Source organism: Nomascus leucogenys, chromosome 6 (genome assembly GCF_006542625.1).
Source record: "Nomascus leucogenys isolate Asia chromosome 6, Asia_NLE_v1, whole genome shotgun sequence".
In the NCBI taxonomy this organism is placed as follows: Eukaryota; Metazoa; Chordata; class Mammalia; order Primates; family Hylobatidae; genus Nomascus; species Nomascus leucogenys.
In genome coordinates, this window is record NC_044386.1 from 75,210,550 (window position 1) to 75,233,091 (window position 22,542).

The following is a 22,542-nucleotide window of genomic DNA, read 5'->3' on the forward strand; positions in this document are numbered from 1 at the left end:
TGGATTTACTACACTGTTGAGATTGCAATACTTACATGGTGCAAGACTAACTTTCTGAATGATTATGACAAATGAAAGTGTAAATGCCATTTTCAGTTTTTGGAATATGAAAATACATGCAATGAGGCGCACCTCATGCTTCCACCAAACGGAACGTCGTCTTTGGCTTCGTGCCTTAGGATCTTCCTAGCTCCTACCTTTAACATGCCTTTTCACCTCTACTCTTTATTGCTATGTGTTAGTCTCTCTTTTCTGTAAGAAAGGCATAAATCTGGGGTGATTTTTTTTCCAAATATTCCCGCAGAAAGCCACCTTTCCAAGCACAGAATCTTATCAGTGCCTAGGAGTTCAGCCGACTTAGCACGAAGAGTGCCATGGAAGGGCTGCTTTCAGCAAACCGTCTCAACCCTGGGCGACGGCGGGCACGGGAGGTCAGGGAGCGCTGGAGGAAACCTGCACTGGGGTAGAAATGGCCGGAGGAAGGCGGACCGCGGGCTCACTCTCAAGGTGCCAACGCCGGGGACCTTTCTTCAGGCTCCCTGCGGGATCCCCAGCCTCCCCTCCCCCTCGGAGCTCCGCCCCCTTCCTGGCCTCAAACTCCGAGTCCATTCAAACCTCGCCTTCCTCGCCCTGCGCGTTGTCAGGCGTGTAATTGGGGAAACTCCTCCCCGCCGGGACCGCCTCGGAGGCGCTGCCAGGGGACAGCCGCCCAGCTGCCCCCACCTCCCAGCGCGGTGACCGCACAGCGCACACAGCCCCGGCCTGGGCACCCGCGCCCGCTCGCGGCTCCAGGCGGGGTGGGCGGCGCCGCGCCAGGGGTCCCCGGCGCCCATTGCTCCCGCCACCCGGCTGCGCGGACCGGCGCCAGTGCGCGGGCGGGGGCGGCGCGCCGCGGTGGCCCGGCGTCCCGTGTGCGTCCCGTGTGCGTCCCGTGTGCGCCCCGCGTGCGCCCCGCGGGGGCGCGGCCAGCGCCGGAGTAGACACCTGTCCCGCCCGCCGCGGCCAGCAGCCTCTGAGGAAGCCAGGGCAAAGAGGGCCGGCGGGGACCAGGTCCGCGCTGGAGGAAGCCGCGCCCGGCCAAGGCCCCGGACCCTGCGCCCAGAGCTCCACGGCACCATGGCCCCGAAGCTGCTGCTCCTCCTCTGCCTGTTCTCGGGCTTGCACGCGCGGTAAGTGGCGCGGGGGCCGCATCCCCGGAGGCCCCAAGCTGGGCTACAGGGCGGCGGGGGGCGCTGTCTGCTGGAGTCTCTGGCGCGCCAGCCGTCGACTGGGCTGCGGCAAGGCGGGCCGGGAGGGGACTGGGAAGTCGGCCGGCACCTCACCTGTCCCAGCTCCCTTGGACAGGGTCATCTGCTTTCTCCTCTGCAGCCGGGAGTGTGGGGACTCAGATTAATGGGCTCGTCTCCTGACGCTTTTAGGATCTGGTGGTTTTAGGGGTTTTGAAAACCAGGATCAGGGGACAGGGGCCATTTCTGGCTCCTTACCAACCCCTAATTCCCACCTCAGCTGTTTCAGGGGCTCACACACACACACTTTGGCTGACATTCTCTGTCATTTCCATCACTCTGAAATTTCCAAGAACCTGGGAACTGTGGTTCTAACTGCCTGGTTTGGACCGAGCTGGAAAGAGCTAATGCATTGGAGGCAGGCACGGGGGTTTGGGACCAGGTGGGCAGCAGAAAGCCCTGCTTGTGTGAGAGGACTCCCCTCCCAGGTCCTGCAAACACACACACACACACACCTTCCAGATCAGCCACTTTCACACAGAGGAACACACGCACTCCCACCCCCATAAAGCACGCATGTTGAAATGGATAATAAGGCTCCTGCCTGGTAATGTAAGAAATTATCTCACCATAAATTCCGCAACCTTCCTCCCAGAACTCCAACCGGCTAATGGGAGCTTGGAATCACTCTAGAAGAGATGAAGAGGGCGCATGAGGATCCAAGGACAGTGGGACCCAAAGGGTTAAACCCTGTTGCTGTAAACACAACTGGAGATTCTGGGTTTAGTTTCTTTAATTCTGTCTCTCTGGCTGGATTTCTGGCTAGAGCTTGCGGACTGTCCTGTTATTTGAAAATCGGAGCAGTGTCTGGCCTTTACCTCTTTCCCCACCCTAGGAAGCTCAGCGTGCTCCTATCCCCCAAACCCTCTTGTTTTGACGCTTCTCCATTTCCTGGGTCTGGGAGCTACAGAATCAGAGGGCATCCTTGCATGCACAAGCCCGGCCACCATCAGGAGGCAATGCCAGGAGGCCTTGCCTTTTCATTCATATTTATGAACTACCAAGGAGCTAGGAAGACACATGAATAAATCCTACTAAACAGGAAGGGGCCCCCAGTTCTCACCCCTGGACTGGGCAGAGGTGCTTACCCTGAGGAAGGAAGCCCTGGCCCTCCCCCTTGCAACTGCTCCTCTTTGCTGAGTTGAGTGTGGAAGCTGACTCCACCGGTGACTCACAGGCAACTCTTTCAAAGCGACAGAGCACTCCTTGGACCTTTCAACTGAAGTTTCTTTCTGTCTAAAGGGGCAGCTGGTGCAAGAAATGGAAACATGCTTTCTGAGGTTGCTTCTTCCTGGTTGTATCTCTGTTTAGAGGCAGAGAGGGAAGCAGACAGCACCGGACATAATGCTGAGGCCGGCAGTCACATCTCTGCCACCTTTTTATTGCCACCAACTCAAACGAGTGACCAGCCGTTCAGGGTTCAGTAATCAACTGTTTAGGTCTCTGGATCCTTAACATTCTAGAAGAAACACTGCCTATTGTCCTCACTGACTACTGCATGTGCTTAGTAGGAAGATACCTCAGCCTCCGCCTTAAAACAGTCAGGTTACTGGGGATTCCCAAAAATACACAAAATCTCTTGGGGTTCTTCATCCTTCCATTCTACTAAGACAGACATAATGATTTTCATTTGTTCTCTATTTGGGCTGGTTCCCCAGCTTTCATAACAGAGCTTGCAGATCAGTTAAAAAATCCACATTTTATACTAACTTTATTGCTATATACCTCTTTGAAAGTGTCTTTGTTCTCTGAATGGGTTTTACAGACGTGAAATAATCTGATGTGCAGTGTCATCTTTCAAAACTGTTTTGAATTCGGAGGGGGTTCTCATTTGCACTCTGAGTTCCTTCCTGCTGTGGAAGTTCCTTGGATAAGGGTCTGATGGCTGTGCTTTGTGGTGATGGCTCAGCAGCTCCCCAGAAGGGGAGGCTCCCCATTTTGACACCCATGGGTGTCATAAAACGCAGTGATTCCCACTCAGACCTTGTTGATGCCTTCACTGCTTTCTGAGGTTTAGGAACTCCTTTTGATGCTTAAAAATACTTCAGACTTTTTCTCTGTCCTTCTGCTTTAAGCTAAGGTGTAAGACATGAAAATAACATCTGAAGGTTGAGTTGTTGTTTGACAATGACAATACATAACTGATTTATTTTTAAGAAAAAGCTAATTGCAGTAATGGTGTTTAGGATCCAACAATGCAAGTAACAGTGCTCATAAAGATTATATATAACTTAGAATTTAGGGAAAAGAGAATATTTCTGTATTATCCACATTCTAATGGGTCCCCTGAGATGAGATTTCATTTTCGTCAAAGCAAGGATTTTCCTGTGGGCCTGGTGGTCTGGCACTAGCAATGTGAGGCTTCTATTTCATTTTCAGGATTTGAGGGAGAAGGGTGCTCACTGTCCAGGGACCTAGAGCATCTCAGCCTCACTCTGCCCACTGCCTACCCAACCAGGCTACACAGCTGGGGCCCTGATATGCCTCCCGAAGGGGTGGAAGAGAACGTTCCTGTTTTCTTTTTCTTGGTCCCCCTCACTGCCACCTGTCCTGGCCTCTAAAGAGGAAGCTCTTGCAATTTCAGGAAAACCCTCTCATCACCACTAGAGGGAGAATTAGGCTTATTAGAATACCTGTAAGTAGCTGGAAGTAATTTTCAAAAACTAAGGCTGCGTATGTAGAGAATGATGAAAAGCTGGTTACTGTGTTTCGTTTGTGTGTATGTGATTATCAGGGCCATAGACAAGGGCAGAGCGTGGAGGCTGTGGTCTGGCTCTGTAGTGGTGGGGTAGAAGAGGGGAGGAGAACCGGAGGGGAGGGGAAGAAGAGTGAGGCAGAACCCCTCACAATGCCCAAGACAGAGACAGCAGAGGGAGGGAGGAAGGCACCTCGGCTGAGTCGCCAAGTGTCCTGAGCATGTTGTGCCTGATTCTGCTGAGATGAGCTACCAGCCTCTCCTCACTGCCCCAGATGCCCTTGGTCTGGAGTGATTTGCCCTGTCCATGGACAGTGCTTAATTCCCAGCTATCTAAATGCTTCAACCTGCTCTTTAAGTTTTAAAAAATTTGTGCAAGATGATAAAATTTACATTTCTGATAATATTTCTGATGACAAGAAATATTTTATTTTTTAAATTTATTATTATTATTATTATTTGAGATGGAGTCTCGCTCTGTTGCCCGGGCTGGAGTGCAGTGGCACTTTCTCGGCTCACTGCAACCTCTGCCTCCTGGGTTCAAGCAATTCTCTTGCCTCAGCCTCCCGAATAGCCAGAACTACAGGCATGTGCCACCATGCCCCGCTAATGTTTTTGTATTTTTAGTAGAGAGGGGGTTTCACCCTGTTGGCCAGGCTGGTCTTGAACTCCTGACCTCAGATGACCCACCCGCCTTAGCTTCCCAAAGTGTTGGGATTACAGGCGTGAACCACCATACCCGGCCAGATGACATGAATTATTTTAGAGTAACATTTAAAATTCTGTAGTATTACTTGTAAATGTTCACTTTATTAAATAACGAAATGCAACTTATTCCTTACTGAATATGTGCCCCACATTTAAAAATTCCTATCGATCATGAATATCCAATGTGCATAAAAATCAATAGCAATTTATAGTTTCTATGGATGATTTAATTTAACCTTCTAGCCAATAGGTACTCAAGAAATAGAATTACAGTTTAAGATCAGCCTAGGAAAAACGTAAGTGGGGGAGTCATTCTTTGAGACATATGCCGTATACTCATTGTCAAGATCTATCATTTACGTACATGTTCTTCCAGGTGTAGACTATCTGGCCAACCCTCTAGTCTACGTTATGGCTAGTTAACACACTTTAAAAGACTCATGTATGTATTACATAAGTATGCATATGCATATATGTGAAGACCTAAATTAAGTAGAAAAAATGATCGTGAAAGTTTATTTTTTTAAATTAATATCTTGTTAATTATAGATAATTTAGGCAATTCTCAAAATTAAGTTCAAGAAACTTACATCCCAGAGCACAAGTGTCCTGACATGACACTAACATTCTGGCTCCCATCTGGGAAGCTAAACAGAAAAGAGTTCATATCCAGTCAGGACAAATCCGCCTCCGTGCAGTTTTCAATTCTTTTTATTCTCTTCTGTGAAGAAAAAGTCATTAAAGCATCCACACTGACAAACTAGAAAGGAAAAGGTTGGTTTGTTTCACATGCTTTCTTGTTGGGGTCAACGGCAGTCTGCCTGGAAATGCTGCTTTAAGGCAGAAAGAGACTGTCTGCTCTTCAAGCCCAAATAACTATGGTGTTGAGACGGCCTCATTCATTGAGAAAACCAGCTTGTCAAGTACAAGTGTGTGCCAATTATAAACTAAACTTTTTTTTTAAAAAAAACCCAAAACTGCAAAACGAAAAAAGAAAAAAAAAAGGAAAACTAGCCGGTCATCCTGAGGCCTCTCCATTCAGGCACTCCTGTCAGTGTGTGTCACACAGGAGAGGAGGCTGTCCAGGTCCTCCCTGCACAAAACAAGCTCAGAGATGCCCAGGCATTCACTGAGACTCATTTACTAAGAAGTCAGAATGTTGAAGACGTATTAGAAAGCTTAGTTCTTCATGTCTGTGTTAGCCTGCTGTGCAGGAGATGAATCAGTTTGTGTTGACCGAGGCGTGTAAGATTGCCAGAGGGTCTTCACCAGTCACCAGTGGACATCTCTGTCCTTGCCTCCAACCTGAGTGCCAGCAAAGCAGACCCCCTCACAATGCGCAAGTGCCTAGACCCCCAGATTCCCACCTCCAAGAGAAGCACTGAGTCAGACTCAACTATTTTGAATGAGTCCACTCTGCAAAAGCTAATCTCACCTTCAGCTAAAATGTGGTCTTGGTGGTCAGGGTGGAAACACCACGATACAGTCACCATATGGAAAACCTCTAGAAGGTTTGTGCCTTGACCTTCACAGCCTCTCAGGGTGGATCCAAGGGTGTGTTGCCTGCTGGTTGGCCCTCTGGTATTGTTTCCCTGGCATGTTGCCTGTAGTTTAACTGGGATAGGGGATGGTCTTCTGGCATTTAATAAAAACATACCATGTTAATAGCAGTAGCATTCTTCCTACGGAATCATTCGTATTTTGTGTTTCTTTCTTTTTAAAAAAATTTTTCAGGTTTTCACATGTGTGGTTGGGCTGTGGGTACTGGGGACTTTCTACCCATTTCATGGTACTTGGATACGACAAACTTAGGCTCTTCCTAGAGCCATTGCTGCCACTTATATGTCGCATTTTTGTGCTATAACTCCAGGTCCAGAAAGGTGGAAGAGGATGAATATGAAGATTCATCATCAAACCAAAAGTGGGTCTTGGCTCCAAAATCCCAAGACACTGACGTGACTCTTATTCTCAACAAGTTGCTAAGAGAATATGATAAAAAGCTGAGGCCAGATATTGGAAGTGAGTGTTGTTTCTTGTTATTCTAATAGAAAAATATGCTGTAGTGATATGTTTTGAAGTTTTTATTTTTGAGTAATTGTAAATTCCAAGAGTATTGCAAAGATAGTGCAGAAAGGTTTCCTGTACTTGTCACACAATAGATAACTTAGTGCGATACCAAACCAGGAAACTGACATTGGTGCCATGCAGGAACATGGCTCTGTGTCATTTTATCCCATGTAGACTTATGTAATGATCCTTGCAATCAAGATACAGAACTCCTTCATCAACCAAAAGTGGATCTTGTATCACCTCTTGCTATCCCTTTACTGTCACATCTGCTTCCTTCCCCCCAAATTTCTAACCATTGTCAGCCTCAAATTTGTTCAATTTGTTCTTTATTTTATTTTTATTTATTTTTTGTTATTTTGACAATGTCACATACATGGAATCATTGACCTTTTGAGACTGGCTTTTCTTTATTCAGCAAAATGATTTTGAGATTCATTCAAGTTGTTACATGTGTCAGTAGTTTGTTCTTTTTTACTGCTGAATAATTGTTCGTGGTATGAGTGTATCACAGCTTCTTTAGCCATTCATCTATTGGGGAACATTTTGATTGTTTCCTGTTTTTGTCTATTGCAAATAAAATGACTGAGCACATTTGTATACAGGTTTCTATGTGAGCAAAAGATTGTATTTTTGAGATAAATGCCCAGGAGTACAATTGGTGGGTTGTGTGCCAGAAGTATGTTTAATTGCTTAAGGAACCGTCAAACTGTTTTCCAAAGTGGATACACTATTTTTGGTTTCCACCAGCAATATCTGAGAGATCCAGTTTCTTCGTGTCCTCACCAGCAACTGGTATTTTCACTATTTTTTATTTTAGCCGCTCTAATAGGTGTATATTTAATAGGTTGATACCTCATTGTTGTCTTAATTTGCATTTCCCTAATTGTTAGTGATACTGAACTCTTCTTTTATTTATTTATTTATTTATTTATTTATTTATTTATTTATTTATTTTGCCATCAGTATAGCCTTCTCATTGAATTGTCTCTTCATGTTATTTGCCCTTTTAAAAATTGGATTATTTGGTCTTTTTTTTTTTACTGCTGAAATTGAAAGTTCTCTGTATATCCTAGGTATGATCCTTTATGTCAAATCCGTAGCTTGCTTTTCATCCTTTTAATAGCATCTTTCACAGAGGAAAAATTTCTAATATTGATGAAATCCAATTTATTGATTTTTCTTTTATGGAGCATGCTTTTAGAGTATTGTCTAAGAATTCTGCATGAAGCCCTAGCTCTTGAAGATTTTCTCCTTTGTGTTCTTCTGAAAGTTTTATCATTTCATCCTTTACATTTTAATTTATCTGTTTTGATTTTTATGTAAAATAAATATGTAAGATTTAGATCTAATTTCTTTTCCCCACCCTCCATGGATGCCCAATTACTCCAGCACCATTTGTTGGAGAGACTATCCTTCCTTGACTGAATTGCTTTTATGAAGTTGTCAAAAATCAGCTGGCTCGACTGGTGTGGGTTATTTCTGGTTCTCTGTTTCGCTCTGTTTCATCTGTGTGTCTGTCACTCTGTCGATACCCACAATTTTTATTACCATAGCTGTATAATAAATCTTCAAATTGGAACAAGTAAGTCAACCTCTTTATTCTTCCTTTTCAACATTAACTCATCTTAACTTCTAATAGTTCGTATGCTTTTCAATATAAATTTTAGAATAATTTTCTCTGTAACTACAGAAAAATCCTGTTGGGATTTGGTAGGAGTTTGTTAAGTGTAGATATCAATCTGGAAAAACTGGCATCTCTACTATGTTGCATCTTCCAATCCATGCACATGATAGGTCTCTTCATTATTTAGATCTTCTTTATGTTCTTATGTCAGTGGTTTCTAGTTTTCAAGAGGTATGTCCTGAATGTATTTTGTTAGATTTATGACAAAGTATTTTGTTTTTTGGAGCAATTGCGAATAGTACTGTATTTTAACATTTCATTTTGCCTGTGTTAATTTCTAATATACATAAATACAATTGATTTTGGTATGTTGATGTGTTCTCTGACTTGCTGAACTTATTAGTTATAGAAGTTTGGGACTTTTTTTGTTTGTTTGTTTTGTAGGTTCCTTGGCATTTTCTATGTACACCATCATTGTCATCTGCAAATAAGGAGAGTGTTCATTCTTGCTGTCCAATCTGGGTATCTTTTATTTATTTTTTCTTGCCTGTTGCACTGGCTAGAACTCCCAGCACTGTGTTGAACAGCAGTGGTGTGAATGGACATCTCTGCCTTGTTCCAGATCTTAGGGGCAAAGCCTTCGGTCTTTCCCCATAAAGTATGTTATTAGCTGGAGGTATTTTGTACATGTTCTTTATCCAGTTGAGAAAGTTCTCTCTATTCCTAGTATTCTGATACATTAAAAAAAAGTTTCATGATACTTAAAAAAATCATGAATGGGCATTGAATTTTACCAAAGACTTCCTTTTACTGCATCAATTGGTATGATTATATGATTTTTTTCTTTAGTCTGTCAATATGGTGGATTATATTAATTGATTTTCAAATATTGAATCAGTATTGCATCCCCGGAGTAAATCCCACTTAGTCATGGTGTTTAATAATACCTCCTTTTGTATATTGCTGAATTCTGTTTGCTAATATTTTGTTAAGGATTTTTGCATGTCTGTGTTTAAGGGACTATTTTTTTGAGTCTTGGGTAATATGAGCTTTATACAATGGGTTGGGACGTATTCCCTCATCTTCTGTTTTCTAGAAGAGATTATATAAGGGTTGGTGTTAATTCTTTAAATGTTTGATAGAATTCTCCAGTGATACTCTCTGGGCCAGGAGATTTCTTTTCTGGGAGTTTTTTCACTTCCTTAATAAGTCTATTCAAATTATCACTTTCATATTAGAGTTGTGGTGGTTTTTTTCAAGAAATTGGTCCATTTCTTTAAAATTGTCAAATTTATGTGTTTAGCATTGTTCATGATATTCCCTCATAATCTTTTGTGATGTCTGTAGGACCTATAATAATATCCCTGCTTCATTTCTGATACTGGTAACTTGTGTCATCTTCCTCTTTTTGTCAGTCTTGCTAGAGGTTTATTTTGTTGGCCTTTTTAAAGAACGAACTTTTTGTGTGATAGTTTTTCTATTATTTTTGTTCCCAATTACATCAATTTTGCTTTTATACTTATTATTTCCTTTATTTTTCTTGCTTTGGGTTTATTTTGATTTTCTTCTTTTTGAAGTAGAACTTAGATTCTTTTGGCCGGGTGCGGTGGCTCATGCCTATAATCCCAGCACTTTGGGAGGCTGAGGTGGGCGGATCACGAGGTCAGGAAATCGAGACCATCCTGGCTAACATGGTGAAATCCCGTCTCTACTAAAAAATACAAAAAAATTAGCCGGGGGTGGTGGCGGGCACCTGTAATCCCAGCTACTGAGGAGGCTGAGGCAGGAGAATGGCATGAACCTGGGAGGCAGATGTTGCAGTGAGCCGAGATTACGCCACTGCACTCCAGCCTGGACCACAGAGCAAGACTCCTCCATCTCAAAAAAAAAAAAAAAAAAAAAAAAGAACTTAGATTCTTTTATTTGAGACTATTCTTTTCTTATGTAAGGAACTTTTGCTTTCTGTACTTCTTTAACTTCATCCCATGAATTTTGGTATGTTGTATTTTCATTTTCATTCAGTTCAATGTATTTTTTAATTTCCCTTGAGATTTTTTTTCTTTAACTCATGAATTATTTAGAAGCCTGTTTTGTAGGGGAACAGCAGACACTGGGGTCTATCTGAGGGTGGAGGGTGGGAGGAGAGAAAGGATCAGCAAATATAACTAATGGATACTAAGCTAATTACCTGGGTGATGAAATAATCTGTACAACAAATCCCCATGACATGAGTTTATCTATATAAGAAACCTGCACATGTACCCCTGAAGTTAAAATAAAAGTTTAAAAAAAAAACAAGCTTGGTCTCATAGAGAACTTTCATCCCAACAAGGACATGATTTTTCAACTGAGAAACATTCCCAAATTTTACTCGTGAAGAGGGAGATTGATCATTGTGTTTTAGGTTTTGAAATGGAATTGTTTCCAAATTTTGGCTTTTGTGAATAAAACTGCTGTGAGCATTTCTGTACAAAAAAAGAGAATGTGTTTTTAGTTTCCAAGTACTTGTACATATTCCTATTATATGTTATGGATTTCTAGTCTGATTCCACTATGATCAGAGAATATACTCTATATGAGTTTAATTCTTTTAAATGTGTTAATGTTTGATTTACCATCCAGGATATGGTCTGTCTTGGCAAATGCTCCACGGCCTTGTAAAGAGTATGCATCCTGCCATCAATGGATGGACTGCATCCTGTTGTCTGATAGTGTTGTTCAGTTCTATATCCTTGCCTATTTTCTGTCTAGTTTTCTATTGATTATTTTAATAGATTGACAATTGATAGATTAAAAAGTAGATTCTGACCCAAAAGAGGAGTGGTATATTTGGCCAGGAGGGAAGTGACACATACCATTGCTGGTACAGGCATACACCGGCCTTGTGGTGACAGTAAGGGGAAGTGGGGATTGCAGCAGATGCACCGTCAGAAGGATGTGCCTGACCGTGGCTTGCTTCTTCTCCTTCAGGAGGCTCCACTGCCTGACAGCTTGCTAGCACTCACACTGCCCAGGCACACTGTCCCTCCATTTTTCCAAGCCCAGGACTCCAGCATGTCTGTAGCAGGACCTAGAACTATGCTGATTCCAGTAGCCATCGAATTTCAAAATCCATGTGTGTAGTGTGGGAGACTTTGAAGATCGTGTCTAGTGCAGTGTTGGAGAAATCATATCATCCTTCATGCCTCAGTTGCCTCTCCTATGCAATGAAGGAGAGGGACTAAAATGACTCTTAACTTTCCTTCCAGCTTTAAAATATTTCTTCAGTGAGTGATATATCTAAATTACCATTGCACAAGTTCACAAATTCAATTGTCACCACAGTGTTTGCATCCTAATTAGATAGAAAATCTTTCCAGTGTGAAGAGTGTGCAGCAATTCTGCATTTATATAGAAAGAGATGCTTTAGAATATATTACTGATTTCCTCCTTGATTGTCAGACACTGCTCAGTCAGAGAGCAAAGATACCCGAGACTGGTTCCTTGCCCCTCTGGATAAGCTAAGTCCAGTTGGAAGTTCATGTATCCTGTGGTAGGCTACAGTGAAGCACCTTCCTCATGGTATCACTGGGCACCACATGGATCCCCTGAGGTAGAAAATTGCAAATGGGGAGACGGTGGGTGAGCTCGGCTTCCAACCCAGATCTCTCTGGCTCTATAGCAAGATGATTTGACCATTGCACTATTTGTAGAAAACTCAAGGCAAGCCTATTCAAAAATATTCCTCGCACCCCAACAATGCAGCACTTGCAAGAAGATATACCAAGGTGATGCCATGTGCAATAGGCAAGCAAAATTCACAATCCTAGAGATTATTCCATTGTGTACACAAGGAATTGTGAATTTCCCAAATAAAACAGCATATGTACACACCAAGAACAAATGTTCATTTCAAAGAAGGCAACTCCCCTAAGGAATCCTGTCATTTAGTCGTCATAAGTCATCATCACATGTGAGAACATGCTCTGTGCTTTGTGAGTGAAAAGATTTTTAACAAACAACTAAACATAAAGTCATGAGGTAGGATGCTCCTCTTTGGTTTCGCGACTTTAACGTTCCACCACGATCATCGTCCGGTCCTTGGGGCAGTAGAGGGGGCTGATGAAAGCACCCATGATCACTGGGACAAATTACGACTTGTCTGCGTGTCACGTTTAAATGCTAAATCATGTGTCATTGGCAGAACCCAGCAACTTGATGATATTCAATCAGAAAACAGAGTCACTGCCCAAGAACAGCTCTCCTGGTAAAAGATACTGAATTAGAAACCATTTTCTTTCATGGCTCAGAAGGGCTCTGCTTTAAAAGATAACTTCCTATAAACATCTGAATCCCTTTTCTTTTCTCATGACTTTTTTTTTTTTCAAATCTAGCCAATTTAATTTGCTATAACCATCAGGCCTTCTCATCCCTCATCAAGGTGCAGTGAACTTATATGTACATAATGTGCTGTACGTGGATTTACTATTAGTTTGTGGGAGAGGCCAGCTTGTTGCTCACCTCCTTTACATCCCTGACCGTGGCACACCCTGGGAGCCCCCGGGAGGTTCTCCACACTTGCGATCTTCTGATGGCGAGAGACAAGGAAGGGGACTCCAGATAGCACTTCAGAGTAGATAGGGGCACTCCCACTTTGGTCTAAATTAATCTGTTTAATTTGAAACTCTTGAAAGTTGCACTTTGTTTCTCAGATAAAGACCAAGCCCCTTAAAAATGACATAAGGATGGAAAGCTGAGGCAGGAAGATTGCTTGAGCCCAGGAGTTCAAGACCAGCCTGAGAAACATAGAGACCTTCTCTCTACAACAACAATAATAATAAATAGCCAGGTGTGGTGGCACATGCCTGTGGTCCCAGCTACTCAGGAGGCTGAGGCAGGAGGATGACTTGAGTCCAGGAGTTCAAGGCTGCAGTGAGCTATGACTGTGCTACTGGGCTCCAGCCTTACCAGGCTTACCATCTACCGATGGTGCAAGAACCTGTCTCTAAGAGGAAAATAATTTTAAAAAGACATAAAGAGACAAGCCTCGAGCCTCAAACTAGTATCTGTTTCTTTTCTACTTCTCCACTATCATTTCCTGACTCTGTGAATCATGTGCCTGGTACTTCAGGGACGCTAGACCTCCTGTTTTATTCCTCTGGACCCTTGATTTTGCTGCTGTCCTGGCCAGTTTTTCCCGTCTGTGCTGAGATCACCATGCCTGTCTTCGAGCCTTGTTGTCGCCCCCTACAGGAAGCCTTCCCTCATTTCATGCCTCTTCCCCACCTCCCCACTGTGGTGGTGGTTTCTTCTAGCATCAGTTTTTTCATCTTTGAAACAAGGATAATACATTTTGAAGGCCTGTCTTGAAGATAATGTGGTATGGTGTGACGTGAACAGTTTCTACAACATTGTTGTGTACTTTCCACATTGTACAGCTGAGGACTGGTCTTTTTCTCCCCCCTAAGGCACAGTTTCCAATTCCTAACTATAGAGGCATCCATGTATGTTGGCATCTCCCAACATATGTGGTCCAACTGCAGCAGAGCAATCCGTCATCAGGAAACAATTGTGCATCACTGTTATTTTTAACAACAAATAGATGGGATTTAATAGACTCGTTCGTTCATGTTGCGTGGAAGTAACAAATCTGCATGGAATCCTCTAATTAGTTTTCATAATACAAATTGTGATCATTATGTTTTAAAAATAATGACTACTCTCCTAGACATTATTTCTTCTCAGCTAACTTCTAAATTATGGATGTATCTGTTTTAGTTCCCCTTCTTTATCCATCATTTTAAGGAAAGCTTCAGCCCTGTCTTTAGCTGGTTCAGGGTGATGTAGGGTGTTACTTATCTCGGAACAGATCTTGTCATGTGAGCTGGGAAAGGCTGGAGGAGGATAAACCTTTTAATAAGAAAATCACGAAAAGGAAATGACCTAGGTGAAGTTCACTTCCTTCAGGGTTTCAAGAAACTTGAACCACTCTACTGAAAACAGATGATTAGAGAATACAGATTCCCTCCCCAGTATGTGGGCAATCAATCTGTGCCAAATATGGTCATGCTGGGAAAAACAGAAGGTTACATATTGGCTTTTAAAGGTGAATAGACACTCTGTGGAGTCCTGGGCAATGCTGACCGATAGGTTCACTGAATCCAGGCAAAACATCTGAATCATCTTCTCTTGGCCATATCAACAGCTAGAGGGCTTCCTCGAGTGTTTGCATATCCGAACTTCTGTTCCGGGCTTTCCTAAAATGTATTTTCCCAGTTCAGTTGAAACTTCTGCTAAATATGGAATAAGAATATTCAGTATCTGCTGAAGCTGGTTGCATGGTGAGGAGGTGAGGTGTGTTATGGCTGCAGCCCATGGCAGGAGATTCCAGCCTCCTCCTGTGCTGGGGCTGCCCACACACCCCACCTGGGCAGGAACACTGGAGAAAGGTGCCACCAGGGCTTGCTTTCTTCCAGCTTTCCAGGCTGGACATGACACCGAGCACTGACTCAGAATAGCTGAGATGATGCATACAACTCCTTGCTGGGCAGTGCGAGAGGAATCCCTGCCCATTCCTAGATGAGGAAGCTGAAACAGAAAATGACTGAAGAGTGGGGCTGTGTCCCCCAAATAGGTCAGGAGTTAGTTTTGTTGCAGATACTAGGTTTTAAAACAACTAAAAGCAATAAAATGTGGGCCTTGAAGTATAATTTTTAAACAAGTCTTCTTATGCAGCTCCTTGATGTCTTTCAGTGAAAAATTATAAGCACAGTTGAGTTGCCATAGAACTCTAGGCTGGAAGCTGAGGGAGCACTGGTCACAGATGGGCCACCTCCGAGAGGATTGGATTAGCCAGTCGAAAGCAGATGAAGCACCCCACCTGCATTTTTCTGAGCTGGTCTTGGTATAAATGGAATAACCTCGCTATGCCCTGCCACAGGTTTTGAGAGATTATGTTGGAACGCCCTGTTTGAGTGAATTTTGGAGTGTATGAAGGGCCGTACAAAGAACCAGATGTATGATTAAGATATTATGATTGATAATGAAGGCATACAATAGTCCTTCATCCTGATTGTTTCCATATTTTAAGAAAAATAGGAGACACAATGTTTTAATCCAAAGTAGTAAAGTACAAATGCCACAGTGTAGGTGAAGGAAGTGGGAGTTGGAGGTAGAGTGTGGGATATCTTGGGGTCCCTCAATCCACTCTGTCCTGACGACTCACCATCTAGGTGCCCCAGGCTGGTGGCTGCCTGCTGGACCACCCCTCTGACTCAATGAATCAAACCAACCTTTTCCTTCTTCATGCACATCTGGTAACTGTGTCAGCTGTTCATGTAGTTCAGCCTGGCCAGTCCTCACCTGAAATCCACAGCCCACCGTGCAGACGAACGACTTGTCATTTACCAGCAATTACTGTATATCCAGAAAATAATTCAAATGTATTCACTCCACTCTCGGAACAGATGTAGGAGGAGAGGAAACAGACATTCTTAATTGCTGTGCTTGAAGTAAAAGCTATTACTGTAGAGTTAGTTAACTGATTCTCTCACAAAGTTAATTCAAATGCATAAGGGAGGTGGAGAATAAATTTTGTAGAGAAATTATACCTGTCATCTCCAGGAGAGACTAAGTAGACATCCAAAGGCCGCCGGGTTCAGACCTCAGCTTAACACATGTTGGCGGCTGAACTTTCCCCACCTCTTCCTCACCACTTTGGGCAGCTGACCCTTCACACACACACCTGGGCACATAGGATTGCATCATGCCACCCCTATCGAGGTAAAGCTCCGTGTGAGACAGTGCTGTGTTGGAGCCCACCCATGCACTTCACAGTTCATTAAAAATATGTGCTGGGCCGGGTGCGGTGGCTCAAGCCTGTAATCCTAGCACTTTGGGAGGCTGAGGTGGGCGGATCACGAGGTCAGGAGTTCGAGACCATCCTGGCCAACATAGTGAAACCCTGTCTCTACTAAAAATACAAAAAAATTAGCAGGGCGTGGTGGCGGGCGCCTGTAGTCCCAGCTACTCGGGAGGCTGAGGCAGGAGAATGGCATGAACCCGGGAGGCGGATCTTGCAGTGAGCCGAGATGGTGCCACTGCACTCCAGCCTGGGGGACAGAGCCAGACTCTGTCTCAAAAAAAAAAAAAAAAAAAAAATGTGCTGGATTTCAAAAATAGGGAATATATAATGAGGTTTCAGCATCTAAGTATTTTATTTTTTCTTATATGCTGTTTGGCAAATAACTCAGGTGACATGTTCTGAGGTTATAATCTAGTGACTGGTCTTGATTTGAATATTCAGCTCAGTTCATAGAATAACACATGATCTGTTTCTTATGTTTATTCATTACTGCTCCAGAAATTGAGCAATGTGGATTAGAAAGTGTTTGAGTGAGAAAAGATCTGGACTCACATAATGAGTTCTCCCACCAGTTACCAGCAGGTTTCAGAGTGAAAGAGACAGCCTCACTGGACCGTGGGTTTCTGTCTCTAAACGAGATAATTAAACCTATATCCAAGTCCTGCTGTAAGAATTACAGGTAATGCACTTTGGGAGGCCGAGGTGGGTGGATCATGAGGTCAGGAGATCGAGACTATCCTGGCTAACACGGTGAAACCCCGTCTCTACTAAAAATACAAAAGAATTGGTTGGGGGTGGTGGCAGGCGCCTGTAGTCCCCAGCTACTCGGGAGGATGAGGCAGGAGAATGGCGTGAACCCGGGAGGTGGAGCTTGCAATGAGCCAAGATCGCGCCATAATTCATAAGATGACAGGGGGTGTCAGGTGCCTTCCATACTTCCCAGCTCCACACAGTGCTTCGGCTTCTGTTTCGGGTTGGTTTATGAGTACCAGAATAGAGCCCTTAGACAACTTTACTGTCGTAAATGCTTTGCCTTACATTGAACTTTCAGTTCAGCTGTCTGCATTTCATCAGTCTGTAATTAACATCCATATCCAAGATATCTTACCGATCCTCTTATGAAGTATTACTGTGCCTATAGTGATCAGATTATCGTTCTCATAATCCATAGTTCAGGCACCAATGTAGACGCAAGATCATAGTTTCCTAGGATATCATGGTATGAAGGGATTCTAAAGGACATCTAGCCCAACAGTTCACAAACCCGGCATTACGTCAGAACCGCCGGAAGAGCTAGAAGTCAGAGCCCAACCCCAAGAATTACTGAATCCGAATAGTTTTTCCGTTTTTTAGTTCCTTGATTTCCATTTTGATAACCATTCTTCTGCTTACTTCGTGTTTCATGTGTTGTTTTTCTAGTTTTGAGGTGGAAGACGAAGGCATTGATTTGAGACGTTCTTTTCTAATTTTCATATTTAGTGTTATTAATTTCCTCCTGTGTATTACTTTATTAGCATCCTACAGATTTCAGTGTTTTAATTTCACTGACATTCAGTAAAAAAAGCTCTTAATTTTCTTTTCGATTTCTTCTTTGACCAATGGAGTATTTAGTGTGGTATTTATTTTTCAAATTTGAGGTTATTCCAGATATCATTCAGTTATTGATTTCTAATTTAACTACACTGTGCTTAAAGAACATACTCTGAATAACATAAATCCTTTTAAGCTTATTGAGAGCTGTATTATGGCACAGAATATGGTCTCTCATGCTGTGTACTTGGAAAGAATGTATATTCTGCTGTTGTTAGATGGAGTTGTTTCATAAATGAGACAAATTAGGTGAAGTTGGTTTATACTTTTGTTAAAGTCTACTTGCTGCTTTTCTAGCTATTTCTATTAGTTACCAAGAGTGAAATCTTGATATTTCTAGCAATAACTGTAGCTGTATTTTTCTTTAGTTCTATCAGTGTTTGAGTCATGAATTTTGAAGCATTATTACCAGGGGTAAATGCATTTAGGATTTTTATGTTTTCTTAATTAATTGACCACTATATCATTGTATAATGAAAGTCTTTATACCTAGCAACATTCTTTGCTATGAAATCTACTTTGTCAGATGTTAAAATAGCCACTTCAGCTTTTCTTTGACTAGTGTTAGTATGGTATATACGTCTTTCCATCCTTTTACTTTTAACCTATGTTTGTCTTTGTGTTTAAAATGCGTTTCTTGTAGATGGCATATAGGTGAATCTTGCCTTTAAAAAAAAGCCCAATCCAATAATCTCTGTCTTTAAATTGGAGTCTTTAGACCATTTATATTTACTGTCGCTGTTGATGCAGTTTGATTTCAGTTTATGATCTTTTTATTTGTTTTCTTTCTTTTTTTGCTCCTTTCTTGTCTTTTTATAATTGTCTTCCTTTATTTTCCTAATTAGCCATAACTACAATTTTTTATTGTTATTTTAGTGGTTGCATTAAAGATTTATAGTATTGTATACATTTTTAACTTATCACAGTCTACCTTCAATTAATATTATACCCTTTCAATATGGCTGAAAATATTTTTATTTTGCCTATGTGAAAACATTTTCATTGAAATATAATTCATATACCATAAAATTCATCCAGCTATAGTGCACAATCCAGTGGCTTTTAGTATATTCACAATATTGTGCAGCCATAATTTAGGTTTAGAACATCTTCATCTCTGCAAAAAGGAGAAAGCTGCTCACTCGGGGTAGACACTCCACATTATCCTTGCCACTCCTCTTTGAGCCCTTGGTAACCAATAATCTAATTTCTATCACTATAGATTTCCCTGTAATGTACGTTTGATATAAATGGAACCATTAGAATAGGTGACTAGTTTCTTAAATGTTTTCAAGGTTTATCAGTGTGATAGCATGTATCAGTACTTCTTTCATCTTGTTCTCTTAGTTGCCAAATCATATTCTGTGTTTGTGTTTTGTTTGTCTCTTCATCAGTTAATACTGATAACATTAAATAGGCATTTTGTTTTTCAATAGTGGATATTCTGAATAATGATGCTATGAATATATGTATATAAGTTTTACATGGATAAATGTTTTTATTTTTCTTAGATATACATGTAAGAGTGGAATTGCTGGATGATTTAGTTTTTGACTGATTTTATTTAATTTTTTTATTTTTAATTTTTGTGGGTGCATAGTAGGTATTTATGCTTATGAGGTACATGAGACATTTTGGTACAAGCATGCAATGCATAATAATCACATCGAGGAAAATTGGGTATCCATCCCCTCAAGCATTTATCTTTTATGTTACAAAGAATTCAGCTATATGCTTTTAGTTATTTTAAAATGTACAATTAAATTATTTTTGACTATAGTTCCCCTATTGTGCTATCAAATACTAGGTCTTGTTCATTCTTTCTAACTATTCTTTTCTATTCATTAACCATCCCAACCTTTCCCTCGTCCTCACTACTGTTCCCAGCCTTTGGCAACCATCCTTCTAGTCTCTATGTCCGTGAGTTCAATTGTTTTGATTTTAGATCCCACAAATAAGTGAGAACATGCAATGTTTGTCTTTCTGTGCCTGGCTTATTTCACTTAATGATCTCCAGTTCTATCTATGGCATTGCAAATGACAGGATCTCATTTTTTAATAGCTGAATAGTATTACCTTATGTATATGCACTGCATTTTCTTTATCTATTCATCTGTCAATGGACACTTACGTTGCTTCCAAATCTTGGCTATTGTGAACAGTGCTGCAACAAACATCAGAATGAAGATATCTCTTCCATGTACTGATTTCTTTTATTTTGGGTATATACCCAGTAGTGGAATTGCTGGATCATATGGTAGCTCTGTTTTTAGTTTTTTGAAACACTTCCAAAATGTTCTCTATATTGATTTATTAATCTACATTTCCACCAACAGTGCACAAGGGTTTCCTTTTCTCCACATCCTTGCCAGCATTTGTTATTGCTTGACTTTTGGATAAAAGCCGTTTTAACTGGGGTGAGATGATGTCTCATAGTTTTGATTTGCATTTCTCTGATTATCAGTGATGTTGAGCATCTTCTCATATGCCTGTTTGCCATTTGTATATCTTCTTTTGAGAAATGTCTATTAGAATCTTTTGCCCATTTAAAAATCAGATTATTAGATTTTTTCCTATAATGTTTATGTGAGCTCATTATATATTCTGGTTATTAATCTCTTGTCAGATGGATAGTTTGCAAATATTTTCTCCCATCTGTCAGTTGTCTCTTTACTTTGTTCTTTGTTGATTGTTTGCTTTGCTATGCAGAAGCTTTTTAATGTGACATGATCTCATTTGTCCATTTTTGTTTTAGTTGCCTTGCTTGTGGGCTATTACTCAGGAAATTTTTGCTCAGACCAGTGCCCTAGAGAGTTTCCCCAGTGTTTTCTTGTAGTACTTGTAGTAGTTTCATATTTCGAGGTCTCAGATTGAAGCCTTTAATCCATTTTGATTTTTTTTTTTTTTTTTTTTTAGACAGAGTCTTGCTCTATCACCCAGGCTGGAGTGCAGTGGTGCAATCTTGGCTCACTGAAACCTCCGCCTCCCGGGTTCAAGTGATTCTTTTGCCTCAGCCTCCCGAGTAGCTGGGACTACAGGCATGTGCCACCAGACCTGGCTAATTTTTGTATTTTCAATAGAGATGGGGTTTCACCATGTTGGCCAGGCTGGTCTTGAACTCCTGACCTCGTGATCCACTTGCCTTGGCCTCTCAAAGTGCTGGTATTACACGATGAGATTTTTGTTAAGGCAAGCGATGGGGCCAAGTTTCATTCTTCTGCATATGAATATCAAGTTTTTCTAGCACCATTTATTGAAGACACTCTTTCTCCCAGTGTATATTCTCAGCACCTTTGTCAAAAATGAGTTCTGTGTAGGTGTATGGATTTGTTTCCAGGTCCTCTATTCTGTTCCATTGGTCTACATGTCTGTTTTTATGCCACTGCCATGCTGTTTTTGTTACTATAGCCTTGTAATGTAATTTGAAGTCAGGTAATATGATTCGTGCAATTTCTTTTTTTTCCTGGGATAGCTTTGACTATTTTGGGTCTTTTGTGATTCCATATACATTTTAGGATAGTTTTTTAAAATTTTATTTCTGTGAAAACTGTCATTGGTATTTTGATAGCGATTGCATTCAATTTTTAGATTGTTTTGGGTAGTATAGACATTTTAACAATATTGATTCTTCAAATCCATGAACATAAAATATCTTTCCATTTTTTGATATCCTCTTCACTTTTTTCATCAGTGTTTTATAGTTTTTATTACAGAGATCTTTCACATCTTTGGTTAATTCCTGGGTATTTAATTTTATGTGTAGCTATTGTAAATGGGATTACTTTTAAAATTTCTTTTCTTTTCTTTCTTTTTTTTTTTTGAGATGGAGTCTCGCTCTGTCGCCCAGGCTGGAGTGCAGTGGCACGATCTGGGCTCACTGCAATCTCCACCTCCTGGGTTCACGCCATTCTCCTGCCTCCGCCTCCTGAGTAGCTGGGACTACAGGTGCCCGCCACCATGCCCGGCTAATTTTTTCGTACTTTTAGTAGAGACGGGGTTTCACCGTGTTAGCTAGGATGGTCTCGATTTCCTGACCTCGTGATCCTCCCACTTTGGCCTCCCAAAGTGCTGGGATTACAGGCATGAGCCACTGCGCCCAGCCTAAAATTTCTTTCTTATATTGTTCACTTGGCATATAGAGATGCTACTGATTTTTGTATGTTAAACTGTATCCTGCAACTTAACTAAATTTGTCAGTTCTAATGATTTTCTTGTGGAATCTTTAGTTTTTTCCAAATATAAGATCATATCATCTTTACACCAGGATAATTTGATAACTTCTTTTCCAATTCGGATGTTTTTATTTATTTCTCTTCTCTAATTGCTTTAGGTAGGACTTCAAGTACTATGTAGAATAACAGTGGCGTAAGTAGGCATCCTTGTTATGTTCCAGATCTTAGAGGAGAGGCTTTCAGTTTTTTCCCCATTCAGTATGATACTAGCTGCGGGTCTGTCATATACAGCTTTTATTATGTTGAGATCTGTTCCTTCTACACCCAGTTTTTTGAGGATTATCATGTAGTGATATTAAACTTTATCAGATGCTTTTTCAGCATGAAGTGATCATATTTTTTTTGTCCTTTGTTATGTCGATATGATATATCACATTGATTGATTTATGTATGTTGAACCCTCCTTGCATTCCTGGGACAAATCCCACTTGGACATGATGAGTGATCATCTAAATTCATTGTTGAATTCTGTTTGTTTGTATTTTGTTGAGTAT

The 22,542-nt window shown here is 41.4% G+C and overlaps 1 protein-coding gene across 1 annotated transcript in view; it reads left to right on the forward strand.

Moving 5' to 3' along the window:
- The first annotated feature begins 689 nt into the window (after positions 1 to 689).
- GABRG3 (gamma-aminobutyric acid type A receptor gamma3 subunit) overlaps positions 690 to 22,542 on the forward strand; it is a 562,783-nt gene continuing 540,930 nt past the window's right edge. The window contains exons 1-2 of the mRNA XM_003272775.2: positions 690 to 1,169; positions 6,560 to 6,708. Of these exons, the coding sequence (XP_003272823.1) occupies positions 1,117 to 1,169; positions 6,560 to 6,708 (202 nt within the window). The 5' untranslated portion in view covers positions 690 to 1,116. The remainder of the gene's footprint in view (positions 1,170 to 6,559; positions 6,709 to 22,542) is intronic.